The 24,213-nt window shown below is 43.6% G+C and overlaps 1 protein-coding gene across 3 annotated transcripts in view; it reads left to right on the top strand.

Annotated features, from left to right (window-relative positions):
* RIPOR3 (RIPOR family member 3) overlaps positions 1-24,213 on the top strand; it is a 452,740-nt gene that overhangs the window by 168,328 nt on the left and 260,199 nt on the right. For 2 of the 3 annotated variants that reach the window (XM_078652038.1, XM_078652039.1), the window contains one exon: positions 9,552-9,663. In XM_078652038.1, coding sequence (XP_078508164.1) covers positions 9,552-9,663 — 112 coding nt within the window. Of the gene's footprint in view, positions 1-9,551; positions 9,664-24,213 lie in introns of those variants that run through there. The other variant, XM_078652040.1, reaches the window with a different exon arrangement.

Raw genomic sequence — 24,213 nt, 5'->3', positions numbered from 1 at the left:
ACAGATTGGTTTTGGCAAAGCTTGTTAGCAGGGGCATGCAAATGCATTCATCAAAACACATGCACATACATGGCTGACAATATAGGAAGGGGCTTTCATTCAAGGAAATCAATTCCAAGATGGCCACCAATACATCCATATTTGATGTGGCACATGCACCCATGTGTGTAGTTTCATGCACATGCGTGTGTGTAATGACACGTGCTGGCCATTTTTAATTTAGCATTCTAACAAAACACACAGTCATGTTAGAACAGTAAATTAATGTGTTAAAACATTTTTTTTTAAAGTGAGGTTGAGGCTTACGAAAGGTAGCCAATAGCCCGGTAGCACTTTGCAGTTACCATGCGCTCATACATTTAAAAAATAATAATAAAATGTTATACTGGAAGGAGGATGGGGAGTGGGACTGCGAATAGGGGGTGTATCATTGGGGAAGGACCTGAAAAGAGAGCGTGCACCATTCAGATGAAAAAATTATGACAGCAATGAAACACATGCGTTCCCACAAAGTGCTTAATTACAAAACAAGCAATGGCAAAGAGATTTCGCCTATGCGAGAGCTATTGGCTTTGGCAATGAGATTTAGCCATTATGTACATAAGTGTGGCTGCTGTTCAGCATGGCTAAATGTTAGTGGTGTGAGGTGGGGTGGGGTAGATTGGTATAGAAAGAAATGGGATAGATTGAGGTAGAGTGGAGTGGGGTGGGGTGGGGTGGAGTGGGGTAGATTGGCATGGGGTAGATTAGAGTGGGTGGGTGGTTAGACTAGTGTGGTATATTGAAGTGGAGTAGATTGAATTGGCGTAGATTGGGGTGGAGTATGGTAGATTGGGTGGAGTGTGGTAGAGTGGGGTGGATGGGGGAAATTGGCGTGGAGTGGGGTAAAGTGGTGTGGAGTAGATTGGGGTAAATAACAGTGGGCTAGATTCGAGTGGAGTAGATAGGAGCGGGGTAGATTGGGGTAGAGTGGAGTTGGATATATTGGAATAGATAGGAGTGGATTGGGTGGGGTAGAGTCAGGAAGAGTGGAGTGGGTGGATTGGGGAAGATTGGAATGGAGTGGGGTAAACTGGAGTGGAGTTGTGGAGTTTGAAGAGGAGTAGAGTCGATTGGAGTGGGGTAAATTGGGGTAGGGTGGAGTGGGTTAGATTGTGGTGGAGTAGGGTAGATTTGATGGTAGTGGAATGGATTGGGTAGAATGGAGTGGGGTAGATTGGGGTGGGGTAAATTGTTTTGGAATAGATTGGGTTAGATTGGAGTGGAGGAGAAATGAGCAAGGTAGATTGGGGTAGGATGGAGTTGGATAAATTGGAGTAGAGTGGGCAGGTTGGAGTCGAGTGTGGTAAATTTGAGAGGAGTGTAGTAGATTAGGTGAATTATAGTAGTGTAGAATGGAATGGAGTTGGGGTAGTTTGGAGTGGGGTAGATTGGGGTGGAGTGGCGTAGATTGAAGGAGTGGGGTAGATTGGAGTGGTGTGAGGTAGATTGGGATGCAGTGGGGTAGATTGGAGTGAGATAGATTGGAGTGGAGTAGATTGGAATAGATTGGAGTTTGGTAGATTGGCATGAAGTGGAGTAGATTGGGGTGGAGTGTGGAAGATTGAAGTGGAGTGGGGCAGATTGGAGTAGGGTTGGGTACAATGAAGTGGAGTGGGATAGATAGGGTAAATTATGGTAGGGTAGACTAAAGTGAAGTGGGGTAGATTAGAGTGAGATAGACATGCATGAGGTAGTTTGGAGTGGGTTAGATTGGAATAGAGTTGGATAGAGTAGTGTGGGGTGGATTAGAATGCGGTGGGTAGATTATTTTAGGGAGGGGCAGATTGAAGTCAAGTAGATTGAAGTGGAGTAGATTGGGGTAGACTGGAGTGGGGCAGATTGGAGTAAGGTAGTTGGGGTGCAGTGGGTAGGGTGGGTGGAGTGGGTTAGATTGGACTGGAGTGGGTTAGATTTGGGTGGCATGTGGTAGATTGGAGTGAAGTCAAGTGGAGTAGATTGGGTAGAGTGGACTGGAGTGTGGTAGAATGGGGCAGAGTGGATCGGAGTGGGTAGATAGGAGTGGAGTTAATTGGGGTAGAGTGGAGCGGGGGTAGATTTTGTGGATCAGAGTGGGGTAGATTGGAGTGTAGTGGAGTGGGATAGAGTGGAGTTGGATTGATTGGAGTTAAGTCAAGATTGGAGTGGAGTGAGATAGATTGGGGAAGACTGGAGTAGAGTGGGGTAGATTGAAGTGTAGTGTAGTGGGGTAGATTAAGGTGGAGTGAGGAAGATTGATTGGATTGGAGTAGCGTAGGTTGGAGTGGGTATATTGAAGAGGGATGATTGGAGTGGGTGGATTGGAATGGGGTGGAGCGGGGTATATTGGAGTGGAGTAGGTTAGAATAGAATGGAGTGGGTTGGTCTGGAGTAGAGTGGAGTGAGGTAGAGTGTGGTGGGGTAGATTGCAGTGGGGTGGGGCGGAGTGGGGTAGATTAAGGTAGGTTGGAGGGGGTAGATTGAATTCGAGTAGATGGGGTAGATTAGGATGGGATGGGATGGAATGGGGAGGGGTAGATTGGAGTAGGGCAGATTGGGGTGGAGTGAGGTGGGGTAAATTGCAGTGGGGCGGAGTGGGATAGATTAGAGTTTAGTGGGGTAAGTTTTGAGTGGAGTGCGGTAGATTGCAGTGGAGTATATTGGAGTGAAGTGTAGTGAGATACATATGGGTACAGTGGAGTGGGGTAGATTAGAATGGAGTTTAGTAGGGTAGGTTTGAGTGGAGTGCAGTAGATTGCCGTGGAGTAGATTGGAGTGAAGCGGAGTGAGGTAAATATGGGTACAGTGGAGTGGGGTAGATTGGAATGGAGTGGAGTGTGGTAGATTTGAGAGGAGTTGAGTAGATTGTGGTAGATTGGAGTGGCGTAGATTGTGGTAGATTGGAGTGGGGTAGATGGGGGTAGATTGTGATGGAGTGGGGTAGGTTGGAATGGTGTGGGATAGATTGGAGTGAAGTGGGGTAAATTAGAAAGGAGTTGGATAGATTGCAGTGGAGTTTGGAGTGTAGTTTGGTAAATTGGAATAGAGTGGGGTAAATTGGATTTGGGCAGATTGGAGCGGAGTGCAGTGGGGTAGATTGAAGTGGAATCAGTAGATTGGAGTGGAGTGGATTGTGGTACATTGGAGTGGGGTGGATTGGGGTAGATATGAGTGAAATGGAGTGGAGTGAGGTAGCCTGGAGCAGAGCAGGTTAGATTTTAATGGAGTACAGTAGATTGGTGTGGAATGGGGTAGATTGGAGTGGGGTAAATTGGGATAGAAGTGGAGTGGAGTGGCATGGATTGGAGTGGAGTAGGGAAGTTTTGTTCCTAGTGTAATGGATTGGGTAGATTGGAGCGGGCTAGATTGGAGTGGAGTGAGTAAATTGGGGTGGGGTAGTTTGGAGTTGGATAAATTAGAGTGGAGTGGGGTATATTAGAGTGGAGTAGGGTAGTTTGGGTGGAGTGGGGTAGATTGGAGTGGAGCAGATTGGGGTCGATTGTAACGAATTGGAATGGGATGGGGAGATTGTGGTGCTTTGGAGTGGAGTGGGATCGATGTGAGGGAATTGGGATAGATTGGACCGGAGTTGGGTAGATTTTAGTGGGGTAGAGTGAAGTAGGGTAAGTGGTGTGGAGTTGAGGGGCATAGAGGGGAGTGGCATGTTGTGTCATGGAGTGAGTAGCATAGATTGAAGTGGCCTAGAGTGGAGTGGCATGGCGTAGAGTGTCTTAGAGTGGAGGGACGTAGAGTGGATTGGCTTGTCGTTGAGTGGAGTGGAGGGCCGTAGAATGGAGTGGAGTGTCTTAGTGTGGAAGGGAATAGAGTGGAGTGGTGTAGTGTTCAGTATTCATGGTGTAGTAGTACACTGCCATTACAAAAAACACATTTTCAATTGAAATGACCATTACATTTACACCGAAATATGGTTGGGCTGCAGGTAAATGATAATATGTGCAAATGCCATTACTTAGTGTATTGCTGGGTTGTGATCGTATTAAACCTTCAATTTCCACCACACTTCAGAATCACAAAAAAAAAGTGCTTCACTTGAACTAATTCTGATATATTCTGAAACATCAGTTTGTGTGCTTGGAAAAAAACATCCTTTACCTGCAAGAATACTCAACAGGATTGTCACATAAATTCTTTCACTTTGAAGTCAGAGAAATTAAAGTAAACACCAAGCTGCCGCAAAGAAAGAACTTGACATTTTACCTCTGTCTTTGAACTCACAGCAAATGTGACAATATAAGAACAAGATTTAAAGGCCTGCTTACTGAGAGCTACTTCGTGTAAGAATACAGTTAACAAGTTTTAGGCAATGGGAGGGACAAAGTCAAGCTGGACAGCCTAAAGCAAATAAGGCTTACCATTAGAATGCCAGAAAATGTGAGTTTCAAACCACAAAGCCAATGGTAAGCAACGGGCAAAATGCATTCCTAGGTCTCCTTTCTGAATGTCCTGAAGATGTTTTTTGAAAACTACACAGCGACCTAAAAAGAGTGCCCTTAAGTATGCAGTGGAGCGATACAATTAATCCAGGAAGAACAATGTGAAATGCTCCTCAGTTGAACAACACAATAGAGAAGAAACTAATTGAATCAAGGACAAAAAACTACGATAAACAAAGACATCCAGTCATGAGCAAGGGGTGGAGCCAAATCCAACTCTAAATACATGTCATGTATTTAACAATAGGTCTGGCTACAGGCCTGCCTCCAGCTGCATAGTATTTAAAATATACATTACAGACAGCAGCATTGCAAGCTCCCTCACACGCAGAACAGGTACAACATGTATAGAAGCAATGCCAGCTTCTCACTTAGTCAGGCAAGGTAACAACAGAGCAGGGTTCGTTCATATTGATGACAGCAGTAGGGCAAGTCACCTTCATATGCAACAGTTGCAGTGCAAAGCATCTGTTTTGTCAGTGAGGGTTATTCAGGACTGGGACACTTTGCTGTCTATTTTATCTTGTCTTCCTGTGTCATGGCCTGGCAACTGTATCAATGTGGACTGGAGTACCAGGGACTTGGCTTAAATTGGACTATTAGAAGAGTTATTTCCCCCTCTAAAATAAATTAATGTTCCCAGATTTACACCGCAAAGAACAAATTAAGATAGGTCTGAGGAGCAACATGCTAACTACATTGTGGAATTATTTTGTAATCAAAAGCAATACCACCTGTCTTCATCGCTAGAGCTGGCTTGTAAAACAAAATTACTTAAGATTCTTTCTGTTTAACATCCCAATATTCCAGTTTAAGGGTGCTGAGAATTCTCAGTTAGTATGGTACAATCACCGTAGATTGTGTGGTTGCAAGAATGATAAGATTGAGCACTTCATCTGCTTATGTCCATCCCTTCTAGAGGCGGTACAAGAAGAAAGAGAAACCAAGATGTAATCTTAAGAACTGAAAGCCAAGGAAGAAACTAGTGAGAGACACAGAAAGAAAGACAATACTATGGAATACTCTAGTGAAAGCTAAAGAGCAAGTTAGGAAGATACGAAAGCAAGAAAAGAGAAAAGTAGACAGAATAAAACGACGGGCTGAGAAGGAAAACCAGAGAGGAAGGGACTGAAAATAAAAGAAAAGAGACGGAAAAGAGGATTAAAAAGAGAAAATAAGACAATAGATGGAAGATCTGTGAAGCTAGCGTGCACAATTAAGACTGCATAGAAGCAATGAGAGAATGACAGAAAGAGGAAGAGAGAGTAGAGAAGTGTGAAAAAGAGAGGGGGCTAACAAGAGGCAAACAGAGGATAGAAGGAAGACAGAAAGAAAGCGTGAAAGAGTTGTAGATTCACACAGAGAGTAAGAGAGGTGCTGAAAGTATGAGAGTCTTATGGAGAAGCATAGAGTGAAAGAGTGAAACAAAGAGTGGAGAGAGAAAGAGCAAGACAAAAAACAGATTACGAGTGTGGAGGAGGATAAAAAAATGTGTGATTGAGAGAGAAAAGGAAAGAGGGTACGAAAGAGGGCTGAGAATTGAAGGTACGGAAGAAAGCAAGATATAGAGAGAAAGAGGTGTAGAGTGGGTCAAATGGAAAGACAGAGTGCAAGAGAGAGAATGTGAGAGAAAGACTAGATGACAATGTGAGAGAAAAGAAGGAGAGAAAGAGAGAATACTAGTAAAATTGAAGAGGAGAGAAAAACTTAAAAAGGTTTTGATGAAAAGACAGAGAAATGTAGAGAGAAAAACAGACAGAAATGGAAGAACCTCGAGGTGGATGCTAGAGAGACTCTGAGAAAACAGACGGGGAAGAGAGAGAAAGATAAAGAAGGAAAAGAGACCAAATAAAGGAAGAGGAGAGAAAGAGGGTAAGAGAAAGTTGGATGATTATGAAGTTTTACGAATAATTCTTTCAATTAATGATCCAAAAGGCAGAGGATATGTGCCCCAGTTTTAATAAAAAAAACTGGGACCGAATCCAGAAGTCATGATTTGATTAGCCTATATATTTGTGAATTTACTTTTTCATTCTTTTATAATATGAAACCTCATGACCAGGGGATCTGGCACATTTTCTAAGCACTTCTTCAATCAAATCAGACACAGACATGGTATTATAGGGAGCAGGGTGGGGTGCTCATGACCGCAGAGCCGTGATTAAGAGCATTAACATGCCATGGGCATCACTGATTTTATTTGACACAGACCAACAGTCATCTGGCTTCAGCTATTTGGAGGTAAATGAGACTTAGCCCAATTCCCTATTGGTTCTTAACCGTTAGACTTCAGTCAACAACCACTTAATCCCTGATTTGCATCTTAAAGCAATACACAAAAATACAGAAGCAAATCGACAGACGCACACATTATGGAATATTTTATTTAATTCAGAAACAAAATATATATAAGATCAACATTTTTATTTTAATCAGAACTTTGGATCCTTTAATATTTGGCTTAATTTCAACACTACGAAGAAATATGCTACACTTTAGCATGCCACTTTATCTCTTGTTGCTCCTAATGCATACTCTTTTGTGTGAGCACATACCAGTGTCTCAATTGAGGCCATCAATCAAACACAGCAGATGTTTTTTAATGTACTTGCACTGGTCCCACAAATCAAGATAAGGACACAAACGTAATTGTTTGCCCTCAAATTAAAACTCCAGATTTACAAAGCATTTTAAAATGTTCAAATTTACATTTTGCTAATATTATTTAATTATCTGAGCAGACGCGGACCACTTGAGTAGGTGTGCCAGACCCAAGGTAATAACTTCTGCTATAGACCCATCAAGTACATGTTGCCTCTTGGCTCAACAGAAAGAGTCATGTTCTTCAAGATCTGGCTCATATTTCATTTTGGAGCTGTGGTGTTGTTTCCAGTGGATCATAAACAACCTGCACCTCTTGCAGTGTGTCACTCCCTTATCACATTTTTTGATGGAATTTATGAGATGCTATTACTCTGATGCATTTTCCATTGTTGCTGCTCTCAACAAAGGTGGAGGCCTTGTATGAGTCCAGTTTTCACAAAGATTTTGGTCCATAATTCTGAATAGTTCTGGTACCAGTTAGGACTTTTTTGATCTTGTTTATTAGTGTACCTTCCTGTAATAGAAAGGTTTTAGACACAATATAGCAAGAGTGAGTGGATTTAGGTCTGCCTCTTCATGATCGCCTTACAAACAGACTCCTGATCGGGCAGCAGTTGTGTTAGACAATGTAAGAAGTCATTCTATTGCTCTTAAGTGATAGAGACGTTGTTAAGACAGAAACCATGTCAAATGCAGTGTGAACGGGTTTTCCATGGCACAAGCCTCTGACAAATACTGTAGCAAGGGGTTTTAAATTGTGAACTCTGATAAATACCAAATGAATGGGTTTTTACATTGTGCACTCTCTTATAAATGCAACAGGGACAAGTTTTACATTCTAAATGAAATGTAAATGCTTTACATTGTAAATGTATGTAATGTACACTGTTAATTCTATGACAAATGCAAGAGAAAAGGGATGTATGTTGGGGACTCTTTGACAAACATCATAGAAAGGGACTTTACATGATTGAAACTGAGAGACCTTATTACACATATCTCTTTTTCAGGAGAAGATAGAGAGTTTTGGCTTTCGATCTGCATGTTTGTAATTTTAAGTTTAGTGCTTAGTTATGCATACATTAAAGTGTTTTGTTTTTATGGTAAAATCACTGGCTTGACATTGATTTATTAAGTGCTATCGTGTGCTTTCCAGTTTTCAGAGCTACGAACCCGAATCTTTTGCTCGAGTAGGTCTTGCGCTGCTCTTTATTATTACTCTATGGGTCAACTGCTAAAGGGGTACACTTGGTGCTTAGTTTAGGTATAAGGATAAAGGAACCCCAGGGCTTTGGCTTCCCCTCATTTCTGATCTTCTTTACTGGTATCTGATTGGTCAGAAGTTGTGTTAGCTCACCTATAAAGTAGTTCCATTACTTGTAACTGATAGAGACATTGTTAATACAGACCCCACCCCGAATACTTTAGGAGAGGGCTTTATATGATTGTTGCTCCACTCATATACAAAAACTCTCCCTGTTCCAGTGGCTGATTTGCTCTAGGCACACATAGATGTGCAGGTGTGTCTCCATGCCGCTCTCCAGATGGATATGGACCAGGATATCATCATTGTACATTTGAAATTAAACTAAACCTCATGTTCATCTAGTCGTTCCTTTGGAGGATATGTCGGTATTGACAAGAAGATGAAGAGACGGAGAAGCTATGTTGGACTCTGTAATGCACGCTGTGAGCGCTTAACACCGATGATCCTATCTGTATTTGCTGGCTCTGATTATTGAGTAATGATCGGACCCAGTCAAGGGCCATCCCTGACACATTCTGCAAGCATCTGTAACACAGATGAGGCCCACAATATCTTAGGCTGCCTAGAAGTTGGCCCAAGGCTGATCAGAAAGTCTCCTCTGATATCTGCCAGAGTAGGTTCAATGCCGCACAACAGTCTAAATCCCAATTGACAATTATTCAGAATGAGATTCTTATGATATTGGCCACTCTCACAAGGTCCTGTAAGTGATGGAACTATGAGGTGGATATTTTATGGTAGCTGATTGGGAGGTGGAGTATAGTATGGGGAGAGGGTCTGGCCTAACAGCTAGAGCGGTCAAAGTTGGGGAACCGGGTTCGAGTCTTAGCAGGGACGGTCAACATCCTGCGATTCTGGGTAAATCACTTAATCTCCCTGACCCTAACAAAAATTTATGTGGCTGTCTGTAACGCAACTGGTGCTCATGTAAAGTGCTCTGATACCTTCGGGTCGACTTTGCGCTGTATAAAACTCACAAAAATATAAAAATAAATAACGAGTAGAGAGTATGATTTGAAAATTGCTTTGATGTGTCAATTTAGATATATTTTCAGCTTCATGCGTACGCTATTGAATACTGACCATAGTTGCACAGCATGATGGTGGGGTATATTTGTGTTTAAGGAGACTTAGTTTCTCTTTTATCTTGCAGATGTTGTGTTAGCTTGTAAACTGTCAAACTTATTGTCTTCTTTTTTATACTACAGTGGGTTCCACGATGTCGGTAAAAGTGCGATTTATCTATCCCCGTGATGGGGATGGAATCAGCAGAAGCCTTTCCTTCGCTGGATTCAGTACTATACCAAGCAGGAAGATCCCGTGAGTAGAAAAAGCATCAACTATTGTATTGTAATTGTATTGTAATTGCATTTATATAGCTCTTACTACCCCGAAACGTTTTTTCAGTGAGTAGCATGCTACTCCAGAACTCATAAAGGATTAGTGGTGAGTTAGTATAGTGAAGTATGAAAGTAATTTGGGTGGTGGATATGTTAGTCATTTATTTGGACTGAGAAGGATAGTGGAGGGATAGAAGAGGGAGAAGGTTTGCATTTATCTAGCGCTTGATACCCCTGATGAGGTGTTGAAGTGCTTTTCGGTGACCAGCACGCTACTTCGGAACCTAAACACGATTAGTGGTAATTATAGGGAAATATGCATATAAAACAGTAACCACTGTTCGGAAGGACAACATTTTCAGTAGCCGGTGTGATGTTATTGCTGTGTCCTAAAATATGTTATACAGTTGTTGGCATACATTTGGCCGTATATGGAATCTGTGATAAAGCAAACCATATATATATTTTCCCTTTGATTGCGTGGTAAGATAGAGCTAGCATAGTCATTTTAGGATCGTTCAATTTTTTTAATAACTTATTAGAATACCTAAAGATGAGTCTTTTGCCAGCATTACACCTATCACCTTTCTGGTTTCCCCCGGGCACTTGACATGCTTGTGTTTGTCAAAACAAATCGGTCAGTGGCATGATCTGAAGATGGAGTGAGTGGCGAAGACGAAGTTGAATGTGAGCTGTGAATGACGTGATATAATGACAAAGGGGCGGCAACCCGCTTTACCCTTTACATAGTAACGATCAGTGTAGACCATCTGAAGAGGAAGAGGTGTGGCGCCGCGGCCAGGGCGACTGACTCCGGAATCTGGGGATCACGGTTCGATCCCCGGGGCCGGCGGCAGGGGTCTGCCCAGCACCATGTGACTCAGGGCAATAGCTCGCTTAATCTTCCCGACGGCCCCCAGCGCCTAGAGACCCTTACGGGTGATTGTGCGCTTTACAAATGTGGATTATTATTATTATTATTATTATTATCTGCTCGGCCTATGCATAAATGCATAAATGCACTCATCCCTCAGAATACCAAATAAAATACTCTGAAGCACCAAAGATAATCAACACAAATGGGGAAGGAGAGAGTAACTGCAAGACAGTAAGAGGAAGAGGAGGGTTTAGTGTATTGATGACTATTAGTCAACCTTTAGTCAGTCTTCTATGTCACTGCAGATCTTTTTTAAAAATCATCCTATTTACACATGTGGGTTTTAGGCTTTTAGGCCTTTGCGAAGAATTAAAAAATAATATTAAAAACATATATTGATGCATAATCATATAAAGTTGTTGGGTTTTGAACACATATAATATGCAATAGTGATTTTTTTTTTACTTCAGCTGTCTGATTAGATGTTAGATTAGTGTTTTCACAAGGCAAACTAGTGCCATCTACCAATGGCCACTTGCTAACAGTAGGGGGTAAATGGAAACAGAAAAGTCCCCAAAATGATGGGTAATCATGGAGAAAACGACCCAGTAATCCCATACCCTCATGGTTAGCCTCAATTCTGATTTCTTAAACTTGTAATACCTGGAGGCCTATGTGCTATTCTGCCCTAGCATTTCCCCTTTAAACTCGGTTGAGGTTGTTATAAAGCACCACATTTTCTAAGACCAATGCTTAATTTGAGCCAGTAGTGCTCCCAGCAATAATTTTTGGCGACCCGGACATAATTTTCATCATCAGTCTTTGATCCAAAACAAGTGAAAAGAAGGAAGACAAGTGGAGGAATAAAGAGGAAGAGAAAGAAAAGAAAACTGGCGAAGGGAGAAAGGGATGAAAACTAATATTCTAGGGATATATAAAGAGTCAGAACGTAGAAGATGGTAGAACGAAGAGGCATGAGGAGGAATCAAAAACATACAGGCGTGGGATAAGGTAGCCCTGGCCTGCAGGGGGCATCTTAAAAAAAGTTTGGACCCCTGGACTTATTCTTTTACAGATTAAGCACTGCCAAATAGTACGCTTACCTGAATACATCAGGAGCAAATCCTGACCCTCTACATGGCATGTCTCAGAAATAACGTTCTTGCTTTTATTTCTCATAATTTTGACTTAGTCGTTTTATTAAATAGCTTTTGACATCTGGGTGTTCGATTCCGTGTGTTACTCAGTTGGGTACACCTGATTGGGGTTTAACTGTTGTTCTGGTTATACAGAGCTTTTAACTGTGGGGTATTGTATCTCTTCAGTTTAGAGGAAAATATTTATGATGATATTTATGATTTATAATTAATGTTTGAGTAACTTGAGTTTGCATTTGATTTTTGGGGTGCTGATGACTTTTGAGTAAATGCCACTCTTTTTAGACTTAGAGTTATACTGAAATCTAATGAGCAGCACAGCTCATTTTCCAAAAACGCCACTACCTCATTCTTTAAGTCCCTTACTTGCCAAAGTGCTTAAGGGTCAGCCACTTTAGTGATCAGGGGTTGCGAAGGGACCTGGGCTTCAGAGTGGTTATTCTCTTTTGTAACGTGCTTGAGTGCTGCTAACGCGGTATTACTGGTTACTAGTTACCTTACTAAATCCCAAACTAAGTCGACTGAATCGTTGGTACCTGTCATTGAGTAAAAGGTAATCTAACAATAAGTCAATCAATTTAAGAACTTACACCACTCTAAATGACCACTGACCAAATTTAAGTTTCAAAGATTTAATATAAAGTCAAAGATAACTGAAGATACAAAATTCTCAAAATAAGATTCAGAAGATAAATTGGTATCACTATGAACATGAACTTTTTGAATAGTCTGAGTCTGAAAAACAGAATAATGAGTACAACTTCCAATAACATGAGCGTTGCCAAAATGGATACAAGTTGCAACCTCAAAGTCATTACAGAAAAGAAAATTAAGGTTAATCTGTCCCTACACTATGCTAAATGACATCCCTACTTAACAAGATCTTTACCCTCTAGGTGTCAGCCGTGGTGATTTCCTAAGAAGATCACGCACTTCTCTTTGTCTCTTCTCTGATAATGGGTCTCTCCTGATCAGCCTATCTGCCTACCCATCCGCTTCCTTAGGCTCCCAAAATCATCTGCTCTGCTCTCTTCCCGGGTCTCTTTCCCTAATACCAAATCACATTTCGGATAGGAACGCCCCTTGGGATGCCCCTCACGTGGTACATCTTTGCGCGGTAAACTCCTTGATGGTACTCTTCAAGACCCTCGTTAAAGTTGACCTTGGTTCCCAGGCTTCTTCTCCAGTGCGCCGATACCCCCTGAAATTCCTGGAGACTCCTACAGGCCTGCGCCAAGCGCCACTGAACAAAGCCCCTTTCATTCGAGCTGATTAGGACCCTCGCACCTGCATACAGTTCGTCCTGCAGTGGGCCTCAAATTCCAGACTCCACCATATCTTTAAGTCGTAAAACACACCCAAAGCTCTGTGCTGGACACCTCTCGACTTCTTCCCTAACGAGCACATGGCAGTTCAAACGATATGACATTATCAGTTCAGGCCTACTTGATTTACATGAAGCGGGTCCCTGCACTCTTAAAACATTAACTTGATTTAAACAGCAAACATTCTTAACTAGCATACGTTTCTAAAATAACACATCTAGAAAGCATATATTTTAACCCTAAATTCAATAATACATTTGGAAGAACCACGTCAACCTCATCTCACATTATTTTAGCAGCACGTTTAGGTTTGCTGTGAATTGCCCTGAGGCCTACACATTTAACTGGATTTCAGTGTTACATTTAATTCTGACATGATTCTTTTAACATGAGAACGTGAAGTTTTCATATTCATTCCAACATTTCTACATTAATCTCACACAGTTATGATTATTGTTACACTGCTTAAACATTCGAAACCTTTCACTACTGAATATAGAACACTCTGTATATTTCACTCCTAGATATAAAACACTCGTGTGCAAAACATGTTTAAACTAACTACGTGCTTGTAAATATGGTGCACTTATACATTTTTTCAAACTTGTGCTCTCTCAATCCCCCCTTTGATGACCTTCAGGGGTCATCACCATCAAGACACCATCACAAAATGTAGAACCCTTCAAAGTGAAGTCGTGGCAGTGCCACCTCTTTTCATTGTCTCTAATGCCTTTAGACTCCGATATTGAGTGTCCTGCATCGCTGTCAACTTTTCCTCCTGTTTCCTCATAGTTCTCTGTAACCTATTTGCTCTATACCACTGATACAGACGCACCAATCCCCACAAAGTGATTACGCAAATCACAATTATGATGATGGGTTTCAGTATGTACCAAACGATACCCTTTCCTAAGTTTGCAAACCAACCTCCAACTTTACCCATTCCATGACCTACTTTTTCCCACACGTTTACCTTTGTCAGATCCTCAATTTCGTAGTGTATGGCAGTGATGTTTCGTATGTACTTCTCTAGAGGTTTTGAATTGTCTGGAATGTAAGTGCAGCACTCCTGGACCTTCAAAGCCTTACAGACTCCTCCCTCTTTAGCTAACAGAACGTCTAAAGCAAGTCGGTTCTGAAGAACCATTGCCCTAATCGATTGCATCTCACCTTCTATCAGCATCAATGATCTAGCAGTACTGGCAGATAGCCTATCTACGACTGTAGCTAACCTCCTGATCTTAATATCATTCAATATCAGTCCTAAAATAGGGAATGCAGCACCGAGTACATCTCCAACTACTTCTGCTGCACCCAGCCCTCTCTTCCACCTAGTTGGTATTTCTTTCTTTGTCGTTTCTAAATTCTCAACATGATATATTTTAGGGAAGACAACAGCCAGATAGCATGATCCGTACCAATTATCTGGTAGCTTCACATAGGCATTTCTTCCACATACAAAATATACATTTGGAATTGCTTGCATCCCTTTCAAAAAGTCCTTAGAGTAATACTCCAGTTGAAAGGCATGTTCACAATTGACTTGACCTACATAAAAATTCTCATAATAGGAGTAACTCCTGTGGATGCACAGTTTCCCCCGTTTCTCCTTACCTAAAGCAATTGGACCAATACTACCCTTTCTTTGATGTGCCCTTTCCTCCTTGGTCCAATCTGTTTCCCATTGTCCTGAGGCCTTCAGAATCTTCTGCCTCCTGTATCTAGTATCTACCTGCCCTATAAACTTTTTCTCAATTTCTGACACTTGACAAGTCAGATTGTTTCTTCGAGCATGTGAAGTATCTAACGTTTTCCATGGAATAAACCATTTGTGTAATCTGTCTTCGCTTTTGTAATAGTCCCACTTGTTCAAATGCTTGAAATTCGGGACCTCTGGCAATGTCGAGTCGAAATTCGAGAAATAATACTCAAATCCTTCTCGTCCATAAAATATGCTCAACAACAAACTGCACGTGATTCCATATGTCAACGGAAGATGATGGTATCTGATACCCTCCTCTACCGAAGCTGGTAATTGCATACAAACATAGCAATTCTTCACCTCCATGACACCAACGTATTCATAAAGCAATTTAGCATAAGCATTTGACCTGAAATTTCCCTGTGACTCATCTGTGTGTAACCTTTTTATTTCTGCATCTAACAACGCTTTGTCTTTATCATTGATGTTTCCCTTATCATTAATAATGGTAGTTCTCGGTGTTGACACTCCCTTGGCCTCCTCTACTGTAGTTGCATCTCTCTCGTGTCCCACTATGTATGAGACGGTAACCACTAAAACTATCAAGGAAATCACTACTCCCAACAATGTGCCAACTATACATTTTGCCCTGCGGTTCGGGTTGCCAGCCTCCATGTTTTCAAACAGTGTGGTTCTGAACGCTCTTCCTGCATCAACTTCTTCCTCTTTTCGAACAAAGTCTTTCTCTCTTGCAATGTCTCTCTTTTGAACACTTGGAAGCTTGACAATTTATTTCCGCAAAACAGTTCAAAGTCCAGTAGAAATTAGACAACCCTAGCCCTTCTCCATCCGCTAAAAGGAAACCCCTACCATTTTTTCTTCTTCCACTCGGCGCTAGGTTATCTTGCAGCAATTTTACAATTTCTTTTCAAGAGTCTTATCTCCGTCTGAAGTTATGTATGGCTCAAGGAGTGACACTACGTCTTCATAAATGTCCATCCGAAGAAACATTCCCTCAAGTTCTGGGCAGTTCGTACAACAACATGGAAAGTCAACTGTTTCTAGGATTATTCTCCTTATTTCGCTCTGGACAAGTGGACGGACGAAATTGAGAGTTAACGTTTTTTCAATTTCTACTCCTGGTACTATCAGTTCTACATCCACAATTACAAAGGGGTCCGTTCTAATCAGGATCACTTTCTTCACCTTTCCAGTTCTGCGCCCCTTTGAAGACATTCGCAATATGGTATTAATCCACAACAATGAGCATTCCAAGAATTTCTACTACTCGCTCAAGCATTTCCAAACGAAGAAGAGTTCCCTCCAATATTGGATATCGTGAACAGCAAACTGGAAACTCAACTGTCTCTAAAATCAATTTTCTTATTCCGCTCAGGAGAGGAGGATGAACGATGTTAAGTGTCAGCAACCTTTCGGTCTCCGCTCCTGGCAGTAGAAACCTTATTTGCACTGTGATGATCGGGTTAGTTCTGACCAGGTCCACTTCCCTGATCCTCCCGGTTCTGTGCCCCCCCGACATCTGCAACGAGGTAGGTCCAATCGGGAGTAGAGTATCTTCTACTAGGCACTCGCACCCTCCTTGATCTTCTAAGGCCCTCCTCGGTTCCCTCCTGGGTATCTTCTTCCTGATCCGAGTCTTCAGATATAGGAGCACGGGTTTCTTCCTGGGCCGACCTCAAACTTAGCCTCCTGTCTCTTCCCGGCCAAGTGGCAGCCTCACACCTTGTTCTCCGATATCTCGTCCTCACACTCGGTTCTTGATCACTCTGGTACTGATCCGTGTCTGTTTCGTATTCACTGCTGCTCTCTCCTTCCGTTGCGTCTTCAGTTTCACTGCCGTCCTGCCTTCGCTCTTCTTCTGAATCCGATGCGTTCCCAACTTCTTCCGACACCCCCTCAGCTGCCTCAATCCCTTCTTGCGACTCTTCTTCCACTTCCGGGCTTTCGTCTGGGATAGGAGCTGTTCCTTCTAGAGGTGCTGGAACTCTTCGAGTATGGGATGCATGGATCCAATTTGGCAGCCCCCCGCACTTCACCGCGGTGTTCGTTATCAGGATTACCTGAAAGGGCCCACGCCAGCGAACATCTAGGCAGTTCTTCCGGACGTGCTTTTTAACCAACACCCAGTCCCCTGGGTTCAGGTCATGACACAGGTTCCTCGATGCTGGAACTTCAACCGCATGCACCTGAAGGGACACAGAATGGATGGCGTCAGACAGTCCTTTACAATAATCCAAGATCAGATCATCTGTAATATTCAATAGGGCAGCAGTTGGAACTGTGGGAAGTCTCATGGCCCTCCCCATCAGAATCTCGTGTGGAGAGAGACCTGTCCTCCTGTCAGGGGTGCTGCGCATGCTCATGAGCACTAAAGGAAGAGCATCTGGCCAACTCAAAGATGTGGATGCCACTACTTTAGCCAATCTATTCTTCAAAGTGCCTTTCACTTGTTCCACAATTCCTGAAGCTTCTGGTCGATAACTACAATGCAGTTTTTGATCGATATTCAGTGTGGAGCACAACATCTTCACTATTTCGCTGTTAAAATGTTTTCCTCTGTCCGACTCCAAAGAGGCAGGCACCCCGAAGCGCGGTATCAACTCCCTGAGCAATAATTTAGCCACTGTGAGTTTATCGCACCTACGTGTAGGGCACGCTTCAACCCATCTGGAAAATACGCATACAATCACCAACACATACCGAAGGCGATTGACTCTTGGCATTTCGATGAAATCTAGTTGCATTCTATTGAAAGGCCCCCCCGACCTCCCAATGTGACTCAGTGTGACTGGTGTTCGTTTGCCTACGTTCAGTTGTTGGCAGGTAACACATCGCTTACATACTGATTCTGCTGCTATTCTAAATTTAGGGCAATACCAAGTTTGCCTAAACACTCTCATCATAGCATCCCTTCCTAGATGTACTGGACCATGTATTTCTCTCGCCATGGGATTTGCTAATTCTTCAGGTAACACAGCCCTCCCATCTGCTGAAACCAAAAAATCCATTTCACTTCGCACACAACCTGCTGTTTCCCATGCCTTTTTCTCGGTTTCTGGTGCATTCTCCTGCATTACCCTCAAATTTTCCCAGGTATCCACGGTCTCTAACATCATGCTTAATTCTGTCCTTTCTTCCGCACCTTCTATTTCCACCTTTGAGAAAGAATAATTTTGCTCAGCACAATAACGTGCGACTTCATCAGCGTATCTGTTGCCTTGAGACACAAAATCTGTATTCTTAGTATGAGCTACACATTTTACTATTGCGATGTCAACTGGACCTTGTAATGCTTCTAACAACAGCCGCACAAATTCTCCATTTCGAATGGGCGAACCAGAGGAGGTCATGTAACCTCTCTGAGACCACAACTGCCCGAAATCATGAACCACACCGAACCCATATTGGCTGTCCGTGTAGATGGTGACTCTCTTTCCGTTTCCTGCTATACAGGCACGAGTTAGGGCAATAATTTCTGCTACCTGTGCGGAATGTACTCCTTCCAGGCAAGCGGCTTCCACAACTCCAGTAATAGTACAAACAGCATAAGCTGCTCTCAACCGACCAGTATCGTCTCTTAAACATGAGCCATCAACAAAATAAATCTCATCAGGGTCAGACAATGGCTCATCCACAATATCTGGTCTGGGTTTCGTGCATAGTTCAGTCACATCGAGGCAATCGTGGTCTTCACATCCTTCGCCTTCTATTACAGTAGGTAATGGCATCAAAGTAGCAGGATTCAAGACAGAGCATCTCCTGAGGGTCACGTTCTCCGCGGCAAGAATAACTTGCTCGTAGCGCGTGAGCCTACTATTGGTCAGATGCTGCGTCTTCGTCCTGGTCATTAACAATTCAACTGAATGCGGTACATACACCACTACTGGATGTCCCATCACAATACTCTCGCTCCTTTCAATGCTGACACCCGTTGCAGCAACGGATTTGAGACATCCGGGCAACGCTGCGGCTACTGGATCTAATGTAGCCGAAAAATATGCAACTGGTCTACGGGCATTTCCGTGGGTCTGTGCCAAGACTGACAAAGCACATCCCTCTCTCTCACAGCAATAGAGTGAAAATGATTTCTCGTAATCGGGCATTCCCAGAGCCGGAGCACGACACAAATCGTCTCTCAGCTGTAAAAACGCCACCAGACATTCTTCATCCCATGGTACCGGATCACTCACCTCCTTGTGCGTCAGTTTCTGTAAGGGCTTTGCTTTCAGTGAAAAGTTAACTATCCACTGTCGGCAGTAACCCACCATTCCTAGGAACATTCTAACTTCTCTCTGTGTTGTAGGCGCATTCATCTTCATTATCGCCTCAATCCTCTCTGGGGACACCTTACGTTTCCCTTTTTCTAACCGGTGCCCTAAATACTGTACTTCTGTCAGACAATACTGCAACTTGCTCGGAGATACCTTATGTCCATTTTCAGCTAAATGGTTCAGTAAGACAATTGAGTCTGCTTTACAGGCTTCCTCTGTCTCTGACGCAACAAGTAGGTCATCTATGTATTGGACCAGAACCGAGTTCTGGGGCAGTACTAGATTTTCGAGATTCTTTTTCAACAACTGATTGAAGATGGATGGGCTGTCTGTGAATCCTTGTGGGATTCGACACCATGTTAAAACGCGATCTTCCATTTTAAAAGCGAAAAGATATCTGCTCTCTTCATCCAATGGGATTGAAAAGAAAGCCTGGCAAAGATCTATCACTGTGAACCATTCTGCTTGACATGGTATTTGAAACAGTATCACTGATGGATTCGGTACCACGGGACAACATGAAACGACTATGTTGTTAATTTTTCGTAAATCCTGCACTATCCTGAATTTCCCACTAGGTTTCTGCAAACCCATAATCGGGGAGTTACAAGGACTACCCACGATTTCTTTCAGTATTCCCTGTTGTATCATTGACTTGATCACAGGCTTTATTCCTGCAATCGTTTCCTGTGACAATTTGTATTGAGGCGTTCTTGGAAACTCGGCATTTGGTTTTACCAGTATTTTTACCGGTTCTACCCCTTTAATCAATCCTATTTCTTCTCCTGTGAAATCCCATACCTCTGACGCCACTGCATCTCGTAGGTCTTGGGGAAGATCTTCTACTGTCAGAGTAGGATATAGTTCTACACAGGATTTTGAATTGGCCACCTTAAAAGTAGCATCTTCGTCGGTAGTCTGTACCTCCACTCCTTGCGGGGTGCAGTATATTGTGCAGTTCAATTTGCACAACAAATCCCTTCCTAACAGACATACCGGACTCGAGTCGCAAACCACAAACTGATGTTCGTTCATATGGTTTCCTATCTTCACAGACACTGGTTCTGTCAAGGGACTAGTCATCCTTTTATTTGCGACTCCTACCACCTGAATTGTTTCCCCTGACATCGGCAAGTCTGGAACCACCGCCGATCTCAGTGTTGATCGGGTAGCCCCAGTATCCACCAAGAACGTAGTGGGACACCCTGCCACTTCTGCCTCAACAAATGGTCCTCTCTGATCCACTTCTAGGACTGCCCCGAGGGTGCAGTCCTCCTCACTACTCACACGCTGTCCTGTTAATGGATCAATGTAATAACACTTTTCTTCCTCGATAAAGAGAGGCATTTGTTTGAAAACCTTTCCCCCGGTCGCTATCTTCGGTGGCTGTGGGAATTGGGCCCGTGGAGCCGAAATCCCCCCTTTGGCCACCTTGCTACCTGGAACTGTCACCTTTTGAGTTGGGACTTCTTGGACCTGCTCTTCTACTTCCAGCTCTCCATTTTCAGGGTTAAAGGGACACTCGCGTCGCCAATGCCCCACCTGGTGACACTGATGACACTTTGTCGTTTTCTTTAAAGTGGCAAAGTCTATCCTAGGTCTCTGCCCTTCCTCATTGTCCTTATTCTGACCGTTTGGCTTTCGTCCCATCCCCTGCTTCTGCTGGCCACCCTTCCCGGCGGACTGCATCTGCACCACCATCAATTTCTCCTTTAAATTCTTGGCTTTAGAATCTATCTCATCACTACAGTATCTTGCATAACGTAGGATTTCATCGAGTGGTTTGTTTTGCCAACAAATTAAATGTTGCTGAATCATCAAGCAAATATCAGGTCTCAACCCCAAAACAAACTTTGACACAAATTGTCCTATATCTTTGGGATCCATTACATCGAGTCCACTGTATTGCTTGAATGTTTTCAACAACCTCTCATAAAACTCATGCACGGTCTCCTTCGGTTCTTGCCTCGTTCGATCTATCTTTACCCAATCTATATCCTGTGGTGGTACCTTCTCTTTCAACCAAGCTATTACCCTTTCATACTTTCGCATGACAATCTCGGATGGTCCATTAGTTCGAACATCCCTCACTGGTTCAGCATTTGGCCATTCAACACTAGTCTTACACGGGGTCCACAGATCAGATGGGACCACGATGTCAAACAACGTGTTCAAATCAATCCACAATACTTTCGAGATTTTGACAAACCTTTCTACCTGCTTATACCACTCTACTGGATTGTCCCTTAACTTCGGAAATGAGTTGGTAAATGCAGCTAAGTCTCCTCTACTCCAGGGCACATGTACATAATTTCCATTTGATATTTCTCGCAAAGGGAATGCCTCCATCTGCATTACCCTTCCCTCAGGGGTCATCACATTTGTACTTCGCCTAACCGTGCCCTTTTTCGACCACCTTTCTTCCCATTTATCCAGTTCTCTCCACACTCTTATTCCAGATATCAACTCCCTTATGTGAGTTTTCAATCCAGTAGTCCTCTTCTCATCTAGGTCTTGATCTGAGTATTGTAACCTATGGTTACTCTGTAGTGCCCTTGTCCTAGATAAATCTACAGCATACCTGTCGGCCAAATTAGTCAGTTTCTCATGGAATGCTCTAGCTCTCCTAGTAGTATCCTTTGCTATGAACAACAACTCATCTTGTTCGTACAGATCGATCCTTTCTAAAGGCACCGTTCCTTCTATAATCTCGTCTAGATCGGATTTCAGACTGGAGACATCAAGTCTTTTAACCTTTATCGCGGCTTTCAGCACCTCTGGTCCAGATGTACCTTCCACATCCTTCCCGTCCCAGCTCCTAGCCCTGCGCCTAGGCACTGGTGAGTTAAAGGGAGTCCTCCCCTCTTCCCATCTCTCTAGGTCCCATGCCTTTCCATCCTCTCGGGGTGGATGATGAAATACTTCCTTGTTTCTCAATTTTCCGCCTTCCCCGATCTGCCTGTTTTCTCTGGGTGCATAGCAAGGCATCCCATTGCTCCCCCTTTCCTCACTATTTCCCTGTGATTCTTGATTACTCGAAGCATGGCGGGACCTGTCACTGTTCTCCTTCCTCCAATGTTGAACGTCTTCCCCGAGTGTATGATGAAGGCACCTAAACCTATTCTGAAAAGCCCGTACCATTTCATCTCCCCCTTTCCCCCAGAGACGAGACATTTCCTCACACTCTACAATCCAAGTATTTTGTTCCGGCTGTTCTCCCTGATTTGTAGGACGTGCATCCCCTCTATTCTCTGGACTTTGGCTTTCCCGGCCCTGACTGCTTTCGCTGGCCCCACAATGAGATACAGTCCCATTGCCCCTGGTTTCCCACTCTGGTTCCGTTCTTGTCCTGTTACTCGGGGATACTATGGACCCGTCCCATTCCCTCAAATCCGCTCTTATTTCTGAATAGGGTCTTGGCCGCGGTCCCCTTAGATCCATTGGTCCTCTCGGACCTCCCTGTTCTGAATTGGGACCGACAGTTGTGTCTAATGGGGTATTCCATGTTACCGATCCTGGCAACTGTTTCCATGCATTTGTCACATTATTCCTCCTTTCCACCTCAATCCTTTCTCTATCCAATTGCCTCTGTTCCTCCTCTCTATCTCTTTCTGGGTTATAGATCGATACTATGGGTCCTATGGTAACAGGCACCTGAAGAGCATCTGGCAATCCAACAGACTCAACCCTTTCGGTGGTTGGCGTTTTCTGCACCACAAACCTTCCCACTACACTCTGTACAGTGTTGTTTTGAGGTATTTCTCCGCCTTTGATAGGTGTCCATTCCGATATAGGGAGTGGTGTATACCCCTCTATGGCATTCCCATCTTCCCTTGCGAGCCCTCTATCTTCTATCACCCCCACTCTCGGAGGTGGTCTATCCATTAACAATCTGTTTATCAGGTTGTCCTCCGACTCGCTTTCCTCGTCTTCTTCCATGAGGTTTCCTCCTCCTCCTGCCACCTCCCTCATCGGATACATTTTTCCCACCTCAATAGCCTGTACCCTCCAACGCTTTGCCTCCTCATCCCATTTGGAATCTCGCACTGCTCTTACCGATCGCGTCAGCCTTTGTTGACGCCTGTTCAAATTCCTATCGTGTGCAGCCCTAATCCATGCATTAAGGGCCTCAAACTGTGTGGGTCTGGGCGAGGGTTTCAATGAGGACATATTTGCTTTTAGCCGATGTAACACTTCTAACTTAAACGTCCCGTACTTCGGGAACTGCATTTCCTCATTCCCTTCCGTAAGCTTATTCCAAGCCCCAATCCATAATATGGTATGCAGCCCAACATTCGTTGCCATATAATGAGCTGGCGTACCCTCCGGCGGAGCCTCTTCCCCGTAATAATGCTCACTTCTTTTTCTTTTAAAAATCCCTTTCAAACACTTAAAACAGTTCATGATTTCTCTTTTCTCCGCGTTTGTTTACTTCCTGATGATATTCCACCAATCTCAGCCCCGTTCTCACTAGCTGGCCTATCCGTACGCGACTTTCCTCCGATGTCACTCTAGCCGCCCAACCAGAGCGCAGCTCTAGCTAACGTCACACCAACCGCTCAATCACAGCGCGGCTCTAGCCGACGTCACCCGTCCCCCTTCGCAGCAGTTCCCCTCCTTTCTCAGCTTGTCTCCTCGGTCATGCACGCATCCCATTCATACTCTGAAAAATGATTACTTCCGTCCAAGCGATCACCTTTCTTGACTGTACGCCCACAGTCTTTCTGTAGTTGTCACCTTAACTTGGCGAAATGTACAATCGCCTTCTCCGATAGGTTACTCACACACAGTAACTTTCGACCAGCGTCCGTTACTCATACACTCACTCTTACACTCCCCCTATCTTGGATCCACGGCGGTCAATGGTACCTCGTGACCTCCGTACTATGGTCGACAACTACCCTGGATGTTCGATACACCCAAAACCACTTAAGCTCTGGCCTGAACTTAAGATTTCACCAGTTCACCCGTTTACCAGGTTACCAGTTTACCAGGTTGCGCGCGCTCACAACCTTCTCTCATTCACACTACAGGCATTCAACTCCGCAAGACATTACAATACAAATACAACACAAAACACCGCAATCTGTTCACGCATGACCCTTGTTATACTCACTCTCCTCCGATACTGCTGCTTTTCTCGCACCGTCTGCACCTTCTGCGCACGATTCTTCCGC

The sequence above is a fragment of the Lissotriton helveticus genome, chromosome 7 (genome assembly GCF_964261635.1).
Source record: "Lissotriton helveticus chromosome 7, aLisHel1.1, whole genome shotgun sequence".
Taxonomy (NCBI): Eukaryota; Metazoa; Chordata; class Amphibia; order Caudata; family Salamandridae; genus Lissotriton; species Lissotriton helveticus.
This window is presented reverse-complemented; position numbering and strand designations above follow the sequence as displayed.